Here is an 18,388-nt window from a genome sequence, read left to right on the forward strand (position 1 = left end):
GATGAGATCCCAGTTGTTGATTGTTTGTGCTACTTCCCGTGCTACTGAGGATTTGTTCATAAAGTCTTTTTCTATGCCAGTGTCTTCAAGAATTCTCCCTAACTTATCTTCCAGCCAGTTTAGTGTTCGTCATCTTCTTTTCTGAGCACTCTTTTCTCTACCTTGCCTGGGATAGCAAGTCTTTATGGAGAAAAGGCAAAGTAGAATCATGGGGTCTCAGGATTATTGACAATTACCAAATTCAGTATATTTAACAGGTCAGTAAATTGAAGCACAACCAGACTTTAAATGTTGCTCAGAATTAAACATTGATCATGCTTCAGAGGTAGAACTTATTAGGTATTCTCTAAAACTACTGGAGATACTTCTCTATGCAACTTTCATGTTCCTGCACATCCTGCAAACAGGCACTGACAACTATTGTTCTGAACCATCTTTATAGAGATATTTATATAGGAGACACCTTTGAAAAATACAGATAGCATTTCACTCCAGAGAAGAGGGCCAGTCTAACAAAGCTATTATCTTCCTCTGGGCCAAAGGTCACTGCCCACTATAAAAGATTCATGTTCCCTAAGCTTGGCATTTCTCTCTTGAAATGCACACCACTAACTATGCAACTGTCACCTAGCCAGGAGATGAACCTGGAATCAGTAGAGTGTACAAATGCTTGCAGTTTTCCCACTGCTATTGTCACAAATAAAAACATCATTTGTCTCTAATTCCAGCATCTCATGTCCTCCTCTGACAATACTCGTAGCGGTGGCAAGTTGACTTGGGAGCATCACAGTTTTTGACAGAAACATACAATTTTGGGGATAATCAATCGTGCAAAGAGAGAAAATCTTAAGTATTGTGAGGCTTCTTGTTTGAATCTAGGATGATGAAGTTACAATGCTGAGCATTAGGCACTAGGTATGATATATAATATGTTATATTCTTCAAATAAAATTATATACAGTGTACACTTAACTTATGAACTTAATCTGTTCCCAAAGGCTGGTTGCAACTAAGTCAATACAGTTGAGATCTGGATGTTTACTCAGGTATATGCTATGGATAACAAGAGGTGGATGAATCTTCCATTAACCTAATTAATACAAGTTATTTGTATGTCTGGCCAATTGCAACTTGAGGATCTACTGCATACACAAATACACATGCATATAGATTTAATTGATTTAAAATTAAAAGTCACACAGCTAATAGGTTGCAGAGCAAAACTCTCTGATTTCAAACTATGTGTTTTGTCAACCTCCAAATAAAACACAGTTTAAAATAGAGTGGGCTAGCTGGGCATGGTGGCACATGCCTGTAATCCCAGCACTTGAGAGGCTGAGGCAGGAGGATCAGGGTGAGTTAAGGCCAACCTAGGCTACAAAGGGAGACCCTGTCTCAAAAAAAAAAAAAAAAAGCTAGTCTGCCTTTAAGTAAAATGTCAACATTATTTAGTATTATGTTTAGTTTTATTATCTTACCTTTCTAACAATACCATATACTTAGGTGCATTATTACCTAATCTGAATTCAATATTAAATATTCATCATTGACAATAAACAAAGTATTTTTAGTTATGAATACTGAGTTTATATTACATGTCATACATTTTTAGTAACTATCTACAACAAAAGCTACTGTTTATACTATTTATCAGAAAATAATGCTGCAGATACATGCTTTTAAAGTTACACATCTAGGAAAATTATCTTCAACTGAAGAAAGATAATATGAGAGGAGAAACAATTTCATTGAAAAGACTGTATATTCCATGAAAATACTGTGTTAGTCACAGAAATAAAAAAATAAATGTTCTTAAGATTAAGCCATGTTTAAAAGCAAAAGAAGACAGAAATATTTCTTAATTTTATGGAAGTAAAATATAAATTTATGTAAGACTTGTTAGAGTAACTTTTTAAAACTGATAATTCATTTCAAATCATAAACAGCTCATCACTGCTATGATTCTCTTCTGCTAACTACAGTGCTAAAAACTTGGTGTTCTGAATCAACCATGCTGAAATACAAATAATAAAAAAGAAAAACAGACTTTAAAAAGCCATTGGCTGTCACCAAAATGCAAACAAGTAAAGTAACTCTGGATATTCATTAATATTGTATTAATGGAAATAAATTATTTTACTTTTCACAAATTATTACTTCTTTATAGAAAAAATGGTATCCAGCTAGAGTTTACAAAAAACCCAGAGATTATAGTCATTTATAATTATTATATAAAACAATAATTATAGAACAAAATTTATTCAGTTATTTACATGGAAATGTATTTTAAATTGAGAGTTGAATTACTGACTTATTTCTATTTTAATTCACGGTAAATGACAATAGAAGACTGTAGAATTTCCAATGGGATATGCCAAGGGGGTTTATGTTTGATGTGGAGACAGAACATTCATGGAAAAGCTCATACATCTTCAGTTTTCTGATTCCACTGGGACATAAATTAATAAAAAACAAAGTTATGCAGATCTAAATTTTAATTATGTAAGGAAATACTTTCTAAGGACATAAACTATTAAACAGCAAATGAGTTTTAAACACGAAATTTGAGACTCTCTTCTACCAATGTGCTTTAAAGCAGGCTATAATTTCATCGGTGAGGGATTATTTAATCTATAAAGGCTCATGTACCTTTGGTGATTTTTTTCCCACTGTCTGAACCTATGTGAAAATTGAAGATGGTAATTTTCTTTGAAGTTCTTAATATAGTCAAGACAGAAGTTATTTACTCTGTGTACTGTCGTAAATATACGGACAAGTGAGAGGAGTTTAGAATGGAAAAACTGATTTTATGGTCAGAATGATTTAATCATGAAGAAACCTGTATTTTTTTTAAACTTCAAATTTTCTATAACCAAGAGCTACTAACATACATTTTAAAATAGGGCAGCAATTATTTTAAACACAAACAGAAGAGAAAAGGTAATATACATCCAACAACTCAAAAGGTGAAGGTGAAAGAAAAAAACAGCATTATGCCTGTATTACTTATTATCAAGGTCTTCCCATTGGCAAAATCTGTGGACTGCAGAAGATGTGTGACAGCGGAATCGACAGACAAAGGAGCTAAAGCTGCCATTTTGAGGCCTCATTAGTTGATGTTTGCTAAGGATGCATATTTCACACACATATTCATAATTAGCTAAACTAAAGATTACCTGGAAATCTTCTAATTATTTGACATAATCCTTCCTTTCTGCAAAGCTGATATATTTCGGGTAATATATTTATCTGAAAGGAATAAAAGAGATTCTAGTGAGTTAGATATTTGTAAATGGTGAAGCAAAGAAAACACAGAAATCCAGAGAGTTTAAATGTGGAGCTCTCTGTACACCATCTACACCCAACCTTCAAATTACTGCAAGTCTGCATTCCAATCCAGAATATGAAAGTGGCTTATTTGATAATATGAGATAAAACTCCTTAGAAATCTTCAAAATATTTGAAGATACTCTTGAAAACCATTTTTGTATTACACATTTGTTAGATATAAAAAGTACTTATGGAGAGTATCTTAACACAAATAACTTAATAGTTGCTAATTTTGTGTTGCAATAAACAGCACCAGACATACCTCAAAGTTAACTGAATTCCAAAGTTCCAAAGACCCTCAGTGTTTGCATCATACAGCTGTTTAGTAATAATTCAGTGTTAAGTGTGTTTCAAAATTTCATACATAGACTTCATCCTGAAGGACGTTATTGCTTTGACATACAAAGAAGATCATCACAAACTATTTTAACCAAACTTTGTTGTTAGGAAGCTTAATAAATGTTTTTATATATTTAATTATGGATCTCTTAGCTTATGAAGAAAAGATAAAACAAGTTTTATTCTCATATGTGTGAATTTACAAATGGACTAACTAGCTATCATAAACTAAATGCCAAAAGTAATAACAAATACAGTATGGTAAAGTATTGTTAAAACCAATGAAAAGAGTTGTATGTAAATTATCTTAAAATCAGATACATTTTTACAGATATTATTTTCAAATTAATTTACTCTAACCTAATAAAGATTCTGATTTCTCCACTGTGTGCCACTTGTGTCACTAGATAAGAAGGGTTCAGGTGTGTTGGAGAAAGGGAATCCCAACGTCTAGTCACTTACATTCTTCTACACCGTGAATTGAAGAAAGACTATCAGTATAGCACATTTTCAGCTTAAGGGTTGTCTACATTTCTCAAATTAAAAAATAAGAAATTTCAGGGACTAGATGTGGAAAATAAGGACATTAAAAGCCCTGAGCTCATCAATTCAGATTTTTTTTTTTTTTTTTTTGGTACTGGAATAGAACTTGGAACCTTGCGCTTGCGAGGCAGGCGCTGGAACCGCTGGGCTAAATCCCTGGCCCAATTCAGAATTTTTAAGAAGGGCTAGAGGGACAGACAAAGCACTGCCAAAGTTTTTAATTTTTTAACTAAACACACAAAGTATCTTTCTAATTTATTTTGTGAAAAACTTCCAAAGTCAATAACATCGAAACATTTTTTTTCTACGTAAGGCAAAATCATTCAGTTGCTAGTGACTTAATAGAATCTGTGACAATGAAAGGATTCAGAAACAGAACCAATGCTAGGTAAGCAGAATTAAAGGCCATGAAAGAGCTCAGGCCCATTTCTGACCTTCTCCTGAGTAAATGTGCTGCCATGTGAGTGCTAAGAGCACCTACAGTTTTGCCATCCCATCCTATACACACTGCAGGGAGTAGAAGAGTCCTGGTAAAGTGGATAACAGTAGCTGGACGAATGGGCCACAGCAACTTATGTTTTGTTTTGTTCTTTTGGTAGTGGGATCGAACTCGGGTTCTTGTGCTTGCGGGGCAGGCAGCGGAACCACTGAGCTGAATCCCCAGCCAAAGCAATTTATGAACATATTATAATGATGTCATAGTTGCACAAATTTCAGACAGAAGCGTAGGTTGCTTTGTCATATCAAAGAGATAGACTCTTCATGGGAAACACTGGACCAGAAAGATTAACTGGCTCAGGAGCAACAAAAAACATGCTTCAAAAAGTCCGAGCCAACCCAAGGGAGGCATCTGTTCTATACTCCGCCATATTTTCCTGTTCCCTACCCAATGACTTCTCCTTGTGCTCTTTCCTCTGAACCACGTATTTAGAATACACAGAGTTGCAGATGACATAACAGTGATGACACGTGACACCAGAAATATCGCCTCTACCCAGCTCTGAAAATGAACAACAGCCTAAGCAGTTAAATTGAGTAACTCAGCACAAGAAGGGAGAACATTTGAGGGTCATGAGTCATACTGCTGCTGTAAACTGATGACATTACATATTTGATTATTGAACCTAATAATGCTGTCCTATATCCTAGTTCTTTTTGCTTTTATGTATGTCATAAAATATAAAATATTTGCACCATTATCAAGTGGAATATCATCAGTCATTTTAATCTGGATTTGTTGATTTTCATATGATGAGTTTTCCAGTTTAACATTGCAACAATTACTTTTAATAGCCATTTTTAGAGAAGTTTTAGGAAAATAGCAAAATTGAGACAAAGATATAGAGATTTCCCATATATCCAATGACCCCACACAAGTATAACCTCCCCCAATATGAACATCCCTTAGCGAAATGGAATATTTGTTACACTTAAACCTCCATTAACATTTCATGATCAGCCAAATAATCATTTATTTCATTTATTTTTTGAATTTTTTGAGACAGGGTCTTGCTATGTTGTGCAAGCTGGTCTCAAACTCAGTATGTAGCCCAGAATGGTCTTGAACTCATATTCTTCCTGACTCGGCCTCCCAAGTGCTGGAGTTACAGGTATGTACCACTATGCACAGCCCAAATTGGGTTTTTTTCCCAATTATTTTTAATAAATACCAATGTTGTATTTTGTTGCCTTATACACATACACATACATGTGTTTATATGAAGACTGTTGTTTTTCTTGGCATGAAACCTTTTTTTTTTTCAGTACTGGAAGTTCAACCTAGGGCCTTTTCACTGAACTACATCCTTAGCCCTTTATTTAGAGGCAGGATTTTGCTACGTCACTAAATTGTCCAGGCTGGACTCAAACCTTCCATCCTCTGCCTCCGTCTCCCAAAGTCCTCAGATTATAGGCATGCCCCACCACCTTTTAAAGAATTAGATCACACATACATAGAATGATGATGACATTCACACCATGGTGTATTTCTTACAGATCAAACTGGAGGAAAGATACGTTCATTTAAAAAGAGTTCAATTCCAATATATCTCTATAACTCAGTCTGTAATGATCTACACCTAAATTTTTTCTATTACATATTATCAAAAGTAAAGAAAAATCATTCTTTTGAGACATAGTTCATTAATAAAAGCAAAAATATATTAATTATAAGCATTTGAAAAATGTTTATAAAAAATAATAAACCATAGTAACATCATAAACTTCTTAAAGAGTAGACAATTGAATTTGAACTCTATAAAAACAAAAAAGGACCCAGAGGGAAACTTTTCCTGGCTACCTGAACATTGAGACTGACACACACACATCATATTGTATCTTAGGGGTCTGTTTTTTTTTTTTTTTTTTCTTTTCTCATTGTATTTCCCAAATCCATTTAGTATCCGTAGCAAGGAAAAAAAATTAATGACCAGAAATTAAGAGAATCAGCTAACCAAAGAAAGACCTCCGTCTATCTTTCATACAGAAGCACCATTCTCTCAAACTCACCTGAACCTGGAAATGCCCTAGCAAACTTTAGAGTAAGAGCCATTTCAGTAGTTCTCAGCCCTCCAAGTACTAAAAACAGCATCCTACAAATATTTAAAGCTAGAAATGAATCCCTCTGGGTTCGAAACACTAGCACCCATCTGTTTGAAATGAGATAGAGCCTCAGTTACTAAACTTAGCATTCCTCAAATAGTGGACCCAGTTCACTTCCAGCATATAGGAACTAACACAGTTTTATATTCATGTTACTATCCTCCTGACTAGAGAGACTCCTGACCATTCATTTCCTGTTACAGATCTTATGATCATTTTCATTAAGCACTAAAATTGCAAAGCTCTAGTGAGATTAGTAATTCTAATTTGAGCAGGTGTCTTTTCTTTGTTCATTCTAAAGTCCTTGAAAATTCTGAGACATCCCCAATAGATCTGAAGGAATTTGTCTTTTGGATATTTATGTTGTTTATATAAATAAGTCATGGCTCATAAAGCTTCAAATTATTCACTCTCCAAAGAGATAGCTATCTACATGTATTACTGAGAATTTATGTATTCTTCAAGAATATTCATTAGATGAGGCTTAAGTGCAGTGCCTAAATACTTATTTTGAAAAGTTCTACTGATATGAATGAAAAACAGAAATTTGAAGTCAGTTCTCTGAGTGCTAATCTTGGTTGATTTAATTATTAGCTATGAAGTCTTAGACAAGAGTTTCAACCCCTCTGTGTTTCAGTCCCCTCATCGATAAAGAAAACATATAAATAAATATGAAAGTGTTTAGAATGGTGCTTAGCACATACCAAGGTTATGTAAGTGTCAGCTATCATTATTCATCATTTCTGTGCTCAACATATCTTCACCCCAGGAGGTTGGCCATCTCAACCTCCTCCCCGCTATTGCCATTGTACTGGTCCAAGCTACTCTTATTTCGGGCCCACGTCTTTGCAGTAACTGATCTCCTTCATTTGGTTCATTTGGTTCTTCTTCACTTATATCGACAGAGCCAGAGCAAGCCTGTAAGAATACAATGGAATTCATGTTGCTCCCTTTTCAAAACTCTTCAGTCATCCCCCACTTCACTTAAGAATAAAAGCCACAGTCCTTGCAAGGGTCACCATGGCTCCCATCACTAAGCCACCACTCTAGGTACATCTGTGTCTTCATCTCCCACCCGTCTCACTATGTTCCAGTCACCTAGGACTGCTGGGTTCCTCAAATAAGCAAGGGATTCTCCTTGATGTTTGCCTATTGTTCCCTTCACCGGTGTCTGTGGCTTTAACTGAGCTACTAGCAGGAGGAGCTCCCCATTTTCCCAACTACACTCGAATGTCATTTGCTTGATGGAATCTTCCCCTCGCGTCTCATTGAAAACTCACCCCCTAATATGTTTTCTCTTGCTTTTAGTAGTCTCCATCTTTTTTCCACATAACTTATATTTTTATTTTTTTCTGTCTAACACATATTTTCATCCAGTGATCTTTTCTTTCCCCAGCTTTCTACATGTGTCTAACCTCCCAAGGGCAGGGATTTTTGTTTGTATTGTTAACTCTTTATTCTCAGTGTCTAAAACAGAGCTTAATACAGTCACTCAATTATAGAAAGAACAAAGGTATAGGTGAATAAATAAATGTATGGTTAGACAAATGTATGAATGAGTTGAGAAAGCAAAGAATAAAATTACTGAGATATTCTGCAAGGAAATCCTCTCATGTTTTGGGGCTTCCATCTTGATAAATGGTGTTAGCCTAAATTTAGTGTAAAAGTAATCCTCAAGACAAGAAATTTCTCACAGAAGATCTTTTTCTATTAAAAAAAAGAAACTCAGACATGTCACATTGATAGACACAGGTCTTTCTTAAAAAAATAATTCCAATAAATAATTGTAGAAAGAATGGAGAATAGAAATCACCACAAGAAGAATAGAATAATTACTGTGGGCAAAATCCATTCTTGGAAATTAAAATCTATGGGCAAAAGTTTGAGGAGAATTAGGATATTTCAATAGCCTTGAGGTATCATCTCTCAAGGTATTTATTAATTACAAGAGGAAAAATAGTAATTCCACACTAGAGAAGCCCAGCAGCTACCACCATCACTAGTTGATGAAGGTTAACACCAGTAATAAGACAAATGGATACCATGTGGCACCTATATTTTAAACTGAGAGACATATCATTTCTGTGGCATTCTTTCCAAAAACCCGTAACTTTATGAGAAGATAGCAGATAAGTCAAAATTAGGGGAATTCTACAAAATACTTAACCATTATTCTTCAAAATTTTCAGGGTCATGAAATAAAAGAAGAATTAAGAACTGTCAAGAGATTGAGAGAGATTAGAGAGAAGTTAAAACTGGATGTAACAAGCAGTGTTAGAGTGGATCCTAGAACAGAAAAACAGCATAAGTTTTATAATTTAGTCAACAGTGCATATCAATGTTAATTTCTTAGTTTGGATAAATGTACCATGGTTATGTAAAATGTTAACTTTACAGTAAATTCAGAGTGTATGGGGAAATTTTGCACTATTTATGCAATTTTTTTCTGCAAGCCTAAAACTATTTCAAAATTTTAAGAAGAGATCTCAGCATAATTGACACCATACTTTAGAGTTCCTCTTTTTGCTTATTTGACACACCACTCTCCTCACCTTTTCTATTGCTATCACTTGGCTGTTCTGCTCTCTTTCCCCTCATCACAGATTTTGCTGGTCTCCTGTGACTCCCATGCAAATTTAAGGCAGCAAATGTCTTAGAGACTGTGCAGGGTCTAATGCCTTCTTATTTGGGGAGAGATACTGTAGGCTACAGAGTGTAAATAATGTTACCAAAATCACTGAGGTACTGATTGGTGGTGCAGCAGTTGACAGTAAAAGTCCTAGGCAGATAAGGATGTAAGAGACACAGAAAGCATATTTGTGTGTGACTTTGTACTGCCCAAATTGTAAGCCATTTGTTTTGGAACCCAGGAAACAAAGTGAAGAACCAAATTGAGGAAAGGCACATTCTCTCTGTTCTACATCTACATCCAGTTCACACAGAACTGATGGATTGCAAGGACTTTGAGCACCTGAAGAATTCTGTAGCTGTGAATGGCACCCAGGGCAGGGAATGCACCTTTCACAGGAGTATCAGGGCAGCCACTGTAGTATGGAGTGCTCCTCAGGTAACTGGTATAGTGAGCTACAAGAGGAGCTGCAGCAAGTCCATGAAAATACTATTTCCAAGAACATGGGAGAGAGCTTCTAGGCCCAGGGAAATAGAGGGGGAAGCTTCTGAGGGAGATCTACATTACCCAATAAATGTTAATATTAGCATCAATATAATAGTATTTGTCCTCACTAGCTGGGCAAAGCTGGCTTGAATTTGTAGATGAAAAGAAATAGAATAAACAATAAGTGCATACAAAATGAGAAATTTGCATGGGGAATTATGAGAGTGCTCAGGAGGGGAAAAGAAAGGAAGCCCTGGCTGCAGTAAGTGATAGCAGTGCAGAGTCTAGCAGACCTACAGGGCTGACTTTAGGACAAGGGACTACATTAAGACTTCTCAGCTTTAACACTGTTACCTTATTGGACTTGATAATTCTTTGTTGTTGATATTATGCAATATTGAGCAGTATCCTTGGCTCTGACCCATAGATGCCAGTAACACATCTCCCTCCCCAGAGTGACAAAACCAAAAATGTCTCTGCACATTGCCAAATATTACACAGACAGAGAGAATCCCCTCTAGTTGAAAATCCCTGAGGTAGAGAGAAAGAGTATTTTAGGCAGAAAAAATAATTAGAATAAATGTATGTAACTGAAAAAAATAAAGGTATTTAGGAAACAATAATCAATGTAGCATCACTTAAAGTGTTACATGCAAGCTAAGAGGTAATAAAAGAGTCCTGTGAGGCAGGAGCCATTCACAGAAAATCTTCAATGGCTTTCTGTATAGTCACCAATCTCTTCCCTGAGGAAGTCCAGCTAACTTTTATGGGCAGAAAGACAGACCATCTTGCCCCTTGACTAGCAATGGTCTTGGACCAGTGGGAGGCACAGACAAATGCTGGGTGGGTAGAAGTTTGGGATCTTATCTCTGGGATCCCTCTTTACAGGCCTGTGATTTGGCAAAGGCTGTACTCCCCTGAGTCTATAGCTGCCTTCTAGTGACACTCTTTCTTGGCTCTAGATCTTGTTAGGTTCTGGCTACAGAATTCCTTCTATATACCTCTCATTAGACCAGAGCTAGGGGCTGGGGATTTAGCTCAGTGGTTCCAGCGCCTGCCTCACAAGCACAAAGTCCTGAGTTCAATCCCGGTACCAAAAAAAAAAAGACCAGAGCTAGTTGAGAATTTTAGGAGCTGTCAGTCCCCTGAATGCCTCACTGGGTTCTTGCTGTTGTTGATGTTTCGTTTTGTTTTCATTTTTGTTTTACTCTGCCAAAACCTTTTGTATACTTCCTTTATTATTTTCCCTTCAGTTTTGCCTCATAAAAATGCCTTTTGAGTATGGCATTTGTTTCCTGATGGAAGTCTCACATCCAGATCGCACTGCAGACTTTGTCTTAGAGTTGATGAGAAGGAATTCAATATTTTAAGCATAAGAATAATAAGGTTAGTTCATTTTATATTTTTCTTCAAATAACTATAGACAGACTGGATCTCAGGGGCAAACAATTTGATTCAGAAAAACTACTGAAGATTTAGCAATAATACTGGTAAAGTGCTGATGATCTGACCAGAATAAATGATATGTAGAATAGATGAAAGATTGTGGAGTGTTAAGGGGTTAAATATCTTAGCACTGGCTGTTGACGGAATATAGATGACATAGGAGGCGAAAGGCTCAGCAGTGAAGGCTAGACTTTGATCTTAGATGACAGAGTTGTTGATAATGTTTCTGACCAACAGACTATACAACTTCTAATGCAAAAGCAGAAGCAAATTTATGGGGAAAAATAATGAGCCAATAACAAGTGGGATGCGTTTGAGAGCATCCAAGTGGAGGTGCTCAGGCATATCCAAGCCGGGAGCCTGAGAAACTCTGAACATTAGCTGTAGATCTGGAATCGTCAAATGCAAATGGTAGTTAAAATTTGGGAAATGGTGTTAGGGAACACAGGCATTTAAGGAATGAGCAGAAAAAATTGCTGTGAAGAAAACAGAACAATGTTACAGCTCAGTGGCACAGGAATTTCCCAGCATGTTTCAGGTCCTGGGTTTGAGCCTATTATGGCTTGTGTTTAGATGTCCCCCAAAACCCTCATGCTTTCACAGAGGTGGCTGAATTTAGAGTGTGTGATTAACTCATGGTGGAGCTAGGCCCAAGGACACTAGGATTAAGGGTGTGAGCGCTACCCACCCTAAGTAGTCTGAAAAAGATAAAAGGGGCAGAAAGATGCTGTTAAAATTTCTTGCTGTTTTACTGTTCCAAGGCCATGACTTGTTGCCCCTCTGCCATGTGCCACCCTGCCTTGGAGCCAGCTGACTATGAACTGAAACCTTTACAAACTGTGAGCTAAATAAACCTTTCCCTTTAACTCTGGGTGTCAGGTATTTTGTCTCAGCAATGAGAGAAATGTAACTAACACAGAGCCGCCAGTGTAGCAAAAAAAATTGAAATTCATAAAAACAAAGACAGAATGGCTGAAGATTCATAAAGACACTCAAATAACTGTGCCCAACTGAAAGTTCAGGAGAATAAACAGAAGAAGAAAGAAAATATCTGGACTATCTTTGAATAAATGCCAAGTAATTACTGTAGGCTACTACAACTCCATTTAGGGACTTAGAATAACTTGGTTTGGCATCTTTTTCACAGACTTGTTATAAGCATCAAATATCTACAAATTGTTATCATGTTACAGACTACGCATAATATTTAGTTAACTTTTCTAAAAGCATTGACAAAAGTTCATATAATCTAGACAGTAAAACTGAGTGTCAAGTTTTAAAACTTAGGAAGTTGTATGCCTTTTATTATCATTTAAGATAAGTTTGAAAAAGTCAGAGCAATGACTGCTTTGAATAAATAAGTGACCAGTGTAACCACTACTTCATAGGCTACAGAATTCTAGATACAGTTTGAGTATTACTGAGTAAAAAATGTATTTGACAGCCCCTGGAACTGAGAAAGATTTTGCCACACAAAATATGATGACTCTTTTATGGTAAACTATATGGGATGGTGCTATGGTTTGTATTATGTCTCCTAAAGGCTAATAGGCTAAAGACTTGGTTGCCTGCCTTTAGCACTATTGAGAAATGGTGCAATCTTTAGGATGTAGGACCTACGTGGAGAAAGTTAGGTCATTGGGAGTATGCTCTGGAAGGTGACTTTATGACTTCAGTTCTTCCTGTCTCTCTCGACTTACTGGCCATCATGAGGTAAGCAGTTTCCTGTACCACATGCTCCTGGCCATGACATATTGCCTCGCCATACACTCAAAGGCAGCAAGGTCAAGCAACCACAGACTGAAACCTATGAGACTCTGAGTCAAAATAAATCTTTCCTCTTTATAAAGTTGATTTTGGGGGGTATGTTATCACATCAATGGAAAGCTGACAGCACACATGGCCAGTTGCAACTTTGTCTGAAGATATAATTAATGGCTCTAATTTTTCAAGACTGTTTAAAAACATTATGGGTATGAAATACCACTGTTAATATCCATAAAGTTGATAAAATCTGTGCACACTTTTAGGCTATTTACCTTTTGATGTAAACCTAGCTGGCACATATCTTCCTTGGATACACAGGGTTTTCCATCAGTTTTCCTTGAAGGCAGGCAAATAAGCAGATCCCAAGAGTCTAAATTACCTAAAAACAAAGGAATATTGAAAAACAGAGTATTTTTATTGGATCTTTTAAAACACCATTTAAAGAATATAATTAGCCTAACAAAAAATAATACTTATTCTGATTATATTTAAAAGAAAAAACTACTATTCAAAGTAACTAACATTCAACCTTTCTAATTTAAGAAGCTAACACTTTATATTTAGTATTTTACTCTAGAGAAAATTTGGCTTTCTGAAGAAATATTATAAAAGATCCTTTAAAAGACTGAAATTAGAGTGCATTAAGTCATTAATTGTATTATAAAGTCTTGTCTGGAGAATGGAAGGAAAGATTGTACTGTCTTCTCCTTTAAAGAGGAGAAAAGTTGTAAAATTAAATAATGATAAGTCAAACAAAATTTTTTCTAAGAGTGGATATTACTATTTTTACAGATCTCAAATCAAATATATTTTTAAAAGACTTCTTTCTTCAAAAAAGTTACACTAGACAGAAAGTAAAATTAAATGAAATAAAAAAGATAGGTTTTGTATAAAAGGGACTCGAGATCCAGTACAGACAGCAGAATTGAGTTGAAATTAGTGTGTTACACGGACTGAAGCAACTAATTGATATTTCAGCTATTTTACCAAAGGAAAGACTCTTTATCAATAAATCATAGAAACCTGCCAAAATATTCTCAGATGAATTCATTCTTGTATAATACCTAAACATTTTTAAATTAACATTTATATGTGTGAATGGGTTTGTTTTCTCTCTCTCTCTCTCTCTCTCTCTCTCTATATATATATCAAGCATATATATGTATATGCCTGTATATAATTGGGGCTTTAAAATATGTGTTGAATGAATGAATAAGAGGTCCCTAATAGAATAGTAAACACATTACCTCATGGAGTAAAAAATGCAGGAGAAATGTACTTCAATTTTTAATATTATAGATGATGTTGGGGGCCAGGGATGTAGCTCAGTGGCACCATGCCTACCTCACAAGCGCAAGGTCCTGAGTTCAATCCCCAGTACCCCAAAATAAAATTAAATAAATAAAAAATAGATGATGTAGAAATAGGTATCTCAAGGGCCGGGGATTTAGCTCAATAGTTCCGGCACCTGCCTCACGAGGGCAAGGTCCTGAGTTCGATCCCTGGTACCAAAATAAATAAATAAATAAAACAAAATTAAATTAAATTTTTTTAAAAAGAAAAAGAAATAGGTATCTCAAAAATAACCAAGGGTGGAGTGTGAGGGAGCAATAGGCAATGTATGAAATAATACATTTATATGCTTGGGAATTTTTCCCCATTTTGAAATTCAATTAAAAAAAACAATTTCTGCGTACATTTCCTCTTTTTTTAAAATCAATCTTGTGGTAAATGTTCTTCGAGTAACTATTTTAAGGTAAACCTCACCATTTAGATCCTTCTAAAAAGCTTAGGAAATAATCAGGTTCTCCAAATCCCTCACTTTTTAAATTTCCCAGAATTTCTTACTTCAAAATCAAGATGCTTCTAAGGCTGGGGATTTACCTCAGTGGTTCTGCTGTATCCCTTGCAAGCACAAGAACCTGAGTTCAATCCCCGGTACCGAGGGGAAAAACAACAACAAAAGCAAGATGCTTCTAAAGAAAGGGTTTACAAAAGAAAGGATGAATAAGAAAGAAGACCTATGACAATTAGGAATAAAGATTCACTCTCCACCAATAAAGTGTTTTCCAATTTGACAAGCTCTGTGCTGTCTGGACTGCCGATTCCTGTTTTCAATTTTCCTCTTGCTAGAAGAAAAACCTTTCCAGCAAACATAAGAATCCAGAAAGTTGAAGTCAAGCTCTTGTCCTAGAACTTCTCTGTTTGCTTGAGGTAACCTAAGAATACAACGAAATAGCCCAAAGAGGCAAGGAGAAAAGGAGCAGGATGTGGGGATAAGCAAAATCTCATTCATGTGGTAGCAGTCAGGCCTGAGGATTAGAAAACCAAGCCACTCCATACATACACGCCCACTTTGAAAAAAACTTCAAATCAGTTCCTATAGTTGAAACCAAGTAAGTACAATATGATAATTCTAATGCTTTACTTTAAATATGAAGCTTGTTTTTTTCAGCCATTTAAAAATTTTTATTCAAAGGGAAACACAAAGGCTGTTTTTATTCTATATCATTTCTATCCCAGGCAATACTAAAACCCTAGAAGAAACTTCCTGTCATAAGATTCTCAACTAAATATTTTGAGAAGATAAGGACATGCAAGGAGAGAGATTTCAAATTAAGGACTGCTTTGTTTGGGTCTTTAGAAAGTATATTTTATATACCTCCAAGTCTAAGGGACACCTCCCCTCACACAATCTAGAGTTGATAGAAATATATATTTAAACCATAAATGTTTAAAACTAGAAGACATGTTTAAATAATTCAAAGCATTCAATTTATTAGGAACTTCCAACCAAAAAAAAATGTACTAGAAATGTGAAATAAACAGCAAAAGAAGTACAAAGACTGCCCTCAGCAATCTTTCTGAGGAGCCTAAAACATTAAAAAGAATTTAAGATAACTTATAAAGCATCATATAGTTTCCTGACATTCATAAGGGTGTCCTCTCATCCCTCAAACAATTTAATTGTTTAAGTTAAAAATTAATAATTCAAAAATACTCTAAAAGCATAATGCTTCCTCTTAAACTTCCCCTTAAAATGAAAGGATAGCAAAAATTTCAAGATGCATCTTCTTAAACTTTTCCCTAATTCTTGCTACCACATTCTGAAAAATGCTAATTGTTTCCATTCAAAATTTCTACTACACTCGCTGAATTGTAGCACAACTTCTCAAACCTCTATACTTTCTCTACATTTCTATCTTCAGCATTAAAAGTCTCTCTCTCAACTTTTGAAGACTTTTTTTTTCTTTAAGAAAAAGATTTGTTTGTTTCAGGAGAGGTACCATATACTTTGGTTAAAGAAACCCAAAATCCATTTTGAAATGTAGAAAATGGGTAGGGAACAATGTACATTCACTAGCTAAGTGAGCCACATTCACAAGTTCACCTTAGATCACTTGGGATACAAATTCATATCTCAGCAGAATTACAAACTAATATATCTATGGTGGCATTTTAGAGCTGCATTCTACTAGCTGAAAGCTTGCGCGTCTAGCAGGAAAGTGCTCAGGACCTGCAGCAGAGATTGCAAGCTGGACAAGAGAGGTCAATGCAACCCTCAGATGGGCTGCATTTAGCATGCAGTGTTAGTTTTATTTTATTTTAAATATTGGCCAAAATGCAAATGTCAGTACAATTCATGTAAAAACCCAGATTTCACCCTTCATTTGAAAACTTGGAAGCTCTCTCGTAACAATGGTCCCATGCCCCATAAGACTAGAGCCAGCCTCCCAGGGCTTCTCCACCTGGCCTTAACTCTACCTCCACTCTGCATCTGGTAGCAGCAAACTGTCTTAGACCTGGTGACAGATACTGGTGTATCAATTTTCCATGAATTGGTCATTTGGCGAATTGATATTCCATGTTTTAGCTTTAATGAACTAGACTCATCCATTAGCGAAACTGGTTTTGTTGACATAAATTCAGGAAAAATGATACTTGGTCAGTTGGTAGAAGAAGGATGAATACATTCTTTTGATCTCTGGATTTCACGTACTTTTTTTCAAGGTGAGGCAGCTTATTTCAACTCCAAATTCATTTCATTGGCTCTACTAAAGTTAGCAAGAACTGGAGCATGGCCTCTTAGAGTCTTTGTTCCTCTCAGAGCCTGGAAAAATCAAGGGTGGTCTGTGGCTGTCTTGTTTACCATGCGTATTTTCTCAGAGTGGAAGGCTAACGTGGTCCACAAGCCATTCCTATGTGTATGGAACGCCTCTTTCTCCTTCACAATCTCACTCTGAACTCTTTCCATATGAGTCTAATTTAGGGCTGCTGCCACAGTTGTAAATGGCTTAGGACAGATTTTTTTTTCTAGGAATTAAGAAACATTCTGTTTTGGTGTTTCTCTTTGTTTCTTCTGTTCCTAGAAAATTGACGGTGGAATGAAAAAATCTGAGAAGTTAAATTTGGGTTTAGGAAGAAAAACAGGAAAAGAATTTGAATACTGAATGTCTAGGTTTAGAGGCCATAGTCTTGGTACAATTATCATTTCAAAACAGAGAAAGCCAGCAGAGGAACAGCTGCTGGTGCCTCTCTTGTATTCAGTTATGCTGTACTTCCAACAACCCTGTAGTGTAGAAAGAGCAGTGACACTACTTTAATGAGAAAGACATAAGAGAAGAATTATCTAGCTTTAGTATTTTTCGGTTACTGTCTACTTCATCTATTTTCTTTTGAGCCCTTCAAGGAAAGAGGAGGTATAACGCAGGTATTCCCAGACCCTCACACAGCAATACAGCAGTACATTATTAGCCATTCTGCTGGTAAATGAAGTTAAATCTTCATATGCCAAGGAAACTAGTACTCACTACAATGTACTCAGAGTAATATTTATTAACTTGGCTTCCACCTACATTGAAAAGAAATCCCTGAAATTCACTTGGCATTTTCCTCTGTTGGTTAGTATTATTCCTTTTCCTGTCACAAAGAAACCAGAATTCCCTGTTAGACTAGCCAAGGTCTTAAATAGAGGGGTCAGAGGGCATAGTGCTAAGGAAAACAGGATGTAGATGTTCCATTCTCCATCTCAAAATTACAAAAACATGAACGCTTTACACGTAGCTCCCCAAAAACTTTGAAACAAAACTGTTGATAGCATCATCAGGCTTCCATAGTGTTTGCCCTGGAAGTGACAAAAACTCCACAGATAATTTTAAAGCACGGGGCAAAGTCCAGGTTCATTAATTTGGATATAAAATAGCACTGAATGTAGTTTAGATTCTTTTCCCTAAGTGTTCTCAGAAA

At 35.9% G+C, this 18,388-nt stretch overlaps 1 protein-coding gene across 4 annotated transcripts in view; it reads right to left on the bottom strand.

The window, feature by feature from the left end:
• Cped1 (cadherin like and PC-esterase domain containing 1) overlaps nucleotides 1–18,388 on the bottom strand; it is a 280,168-nt gene that overhangs the window by 205,886 nt on the left and 55,894 nt on the right. For all 4 annotated transcript variants that reach the window (XR_002386702.2, XR_002386701.2, XM_021237581.2 and 1 more), the window contains 2 exons: nucleotides 13,414–13,520; nucleotides 3,177–3,249 (listed from right to left, as the gene is read on the bottom strand). Coding sequence is in view for 2 of the 4 variants with exons in the window: in XM_021237581.2 (XP_021093240.2) it covers nucleotides 3,177–3,249; nucleotides 13,414–13,520 (180 nt within the window). In the remaining 2 variants the exon portion in view is untranslated. The remainder of the gene's footprint in view (nucleotides 1–3,176; nucleotides 3,250–13,413; nucleotides 13,521–18,388) is intronic.

This window comes from Heterocephalus glaber, unplaced genomic scaffold, assembly GCF_053883595.1.
Source record: "Heterocephalus glaber isolate CG9 unplaced genomic scaffold, H.glaber_assembly_v1.0 deba00000546, whole genome shotgun sequence".
Lineage (NCBI taxonomy): Eukaryota > Metazoa > Chordata > Mammalia > Rodentia > Bathyergidae > Heterocephalus > Heterocephalus glaber.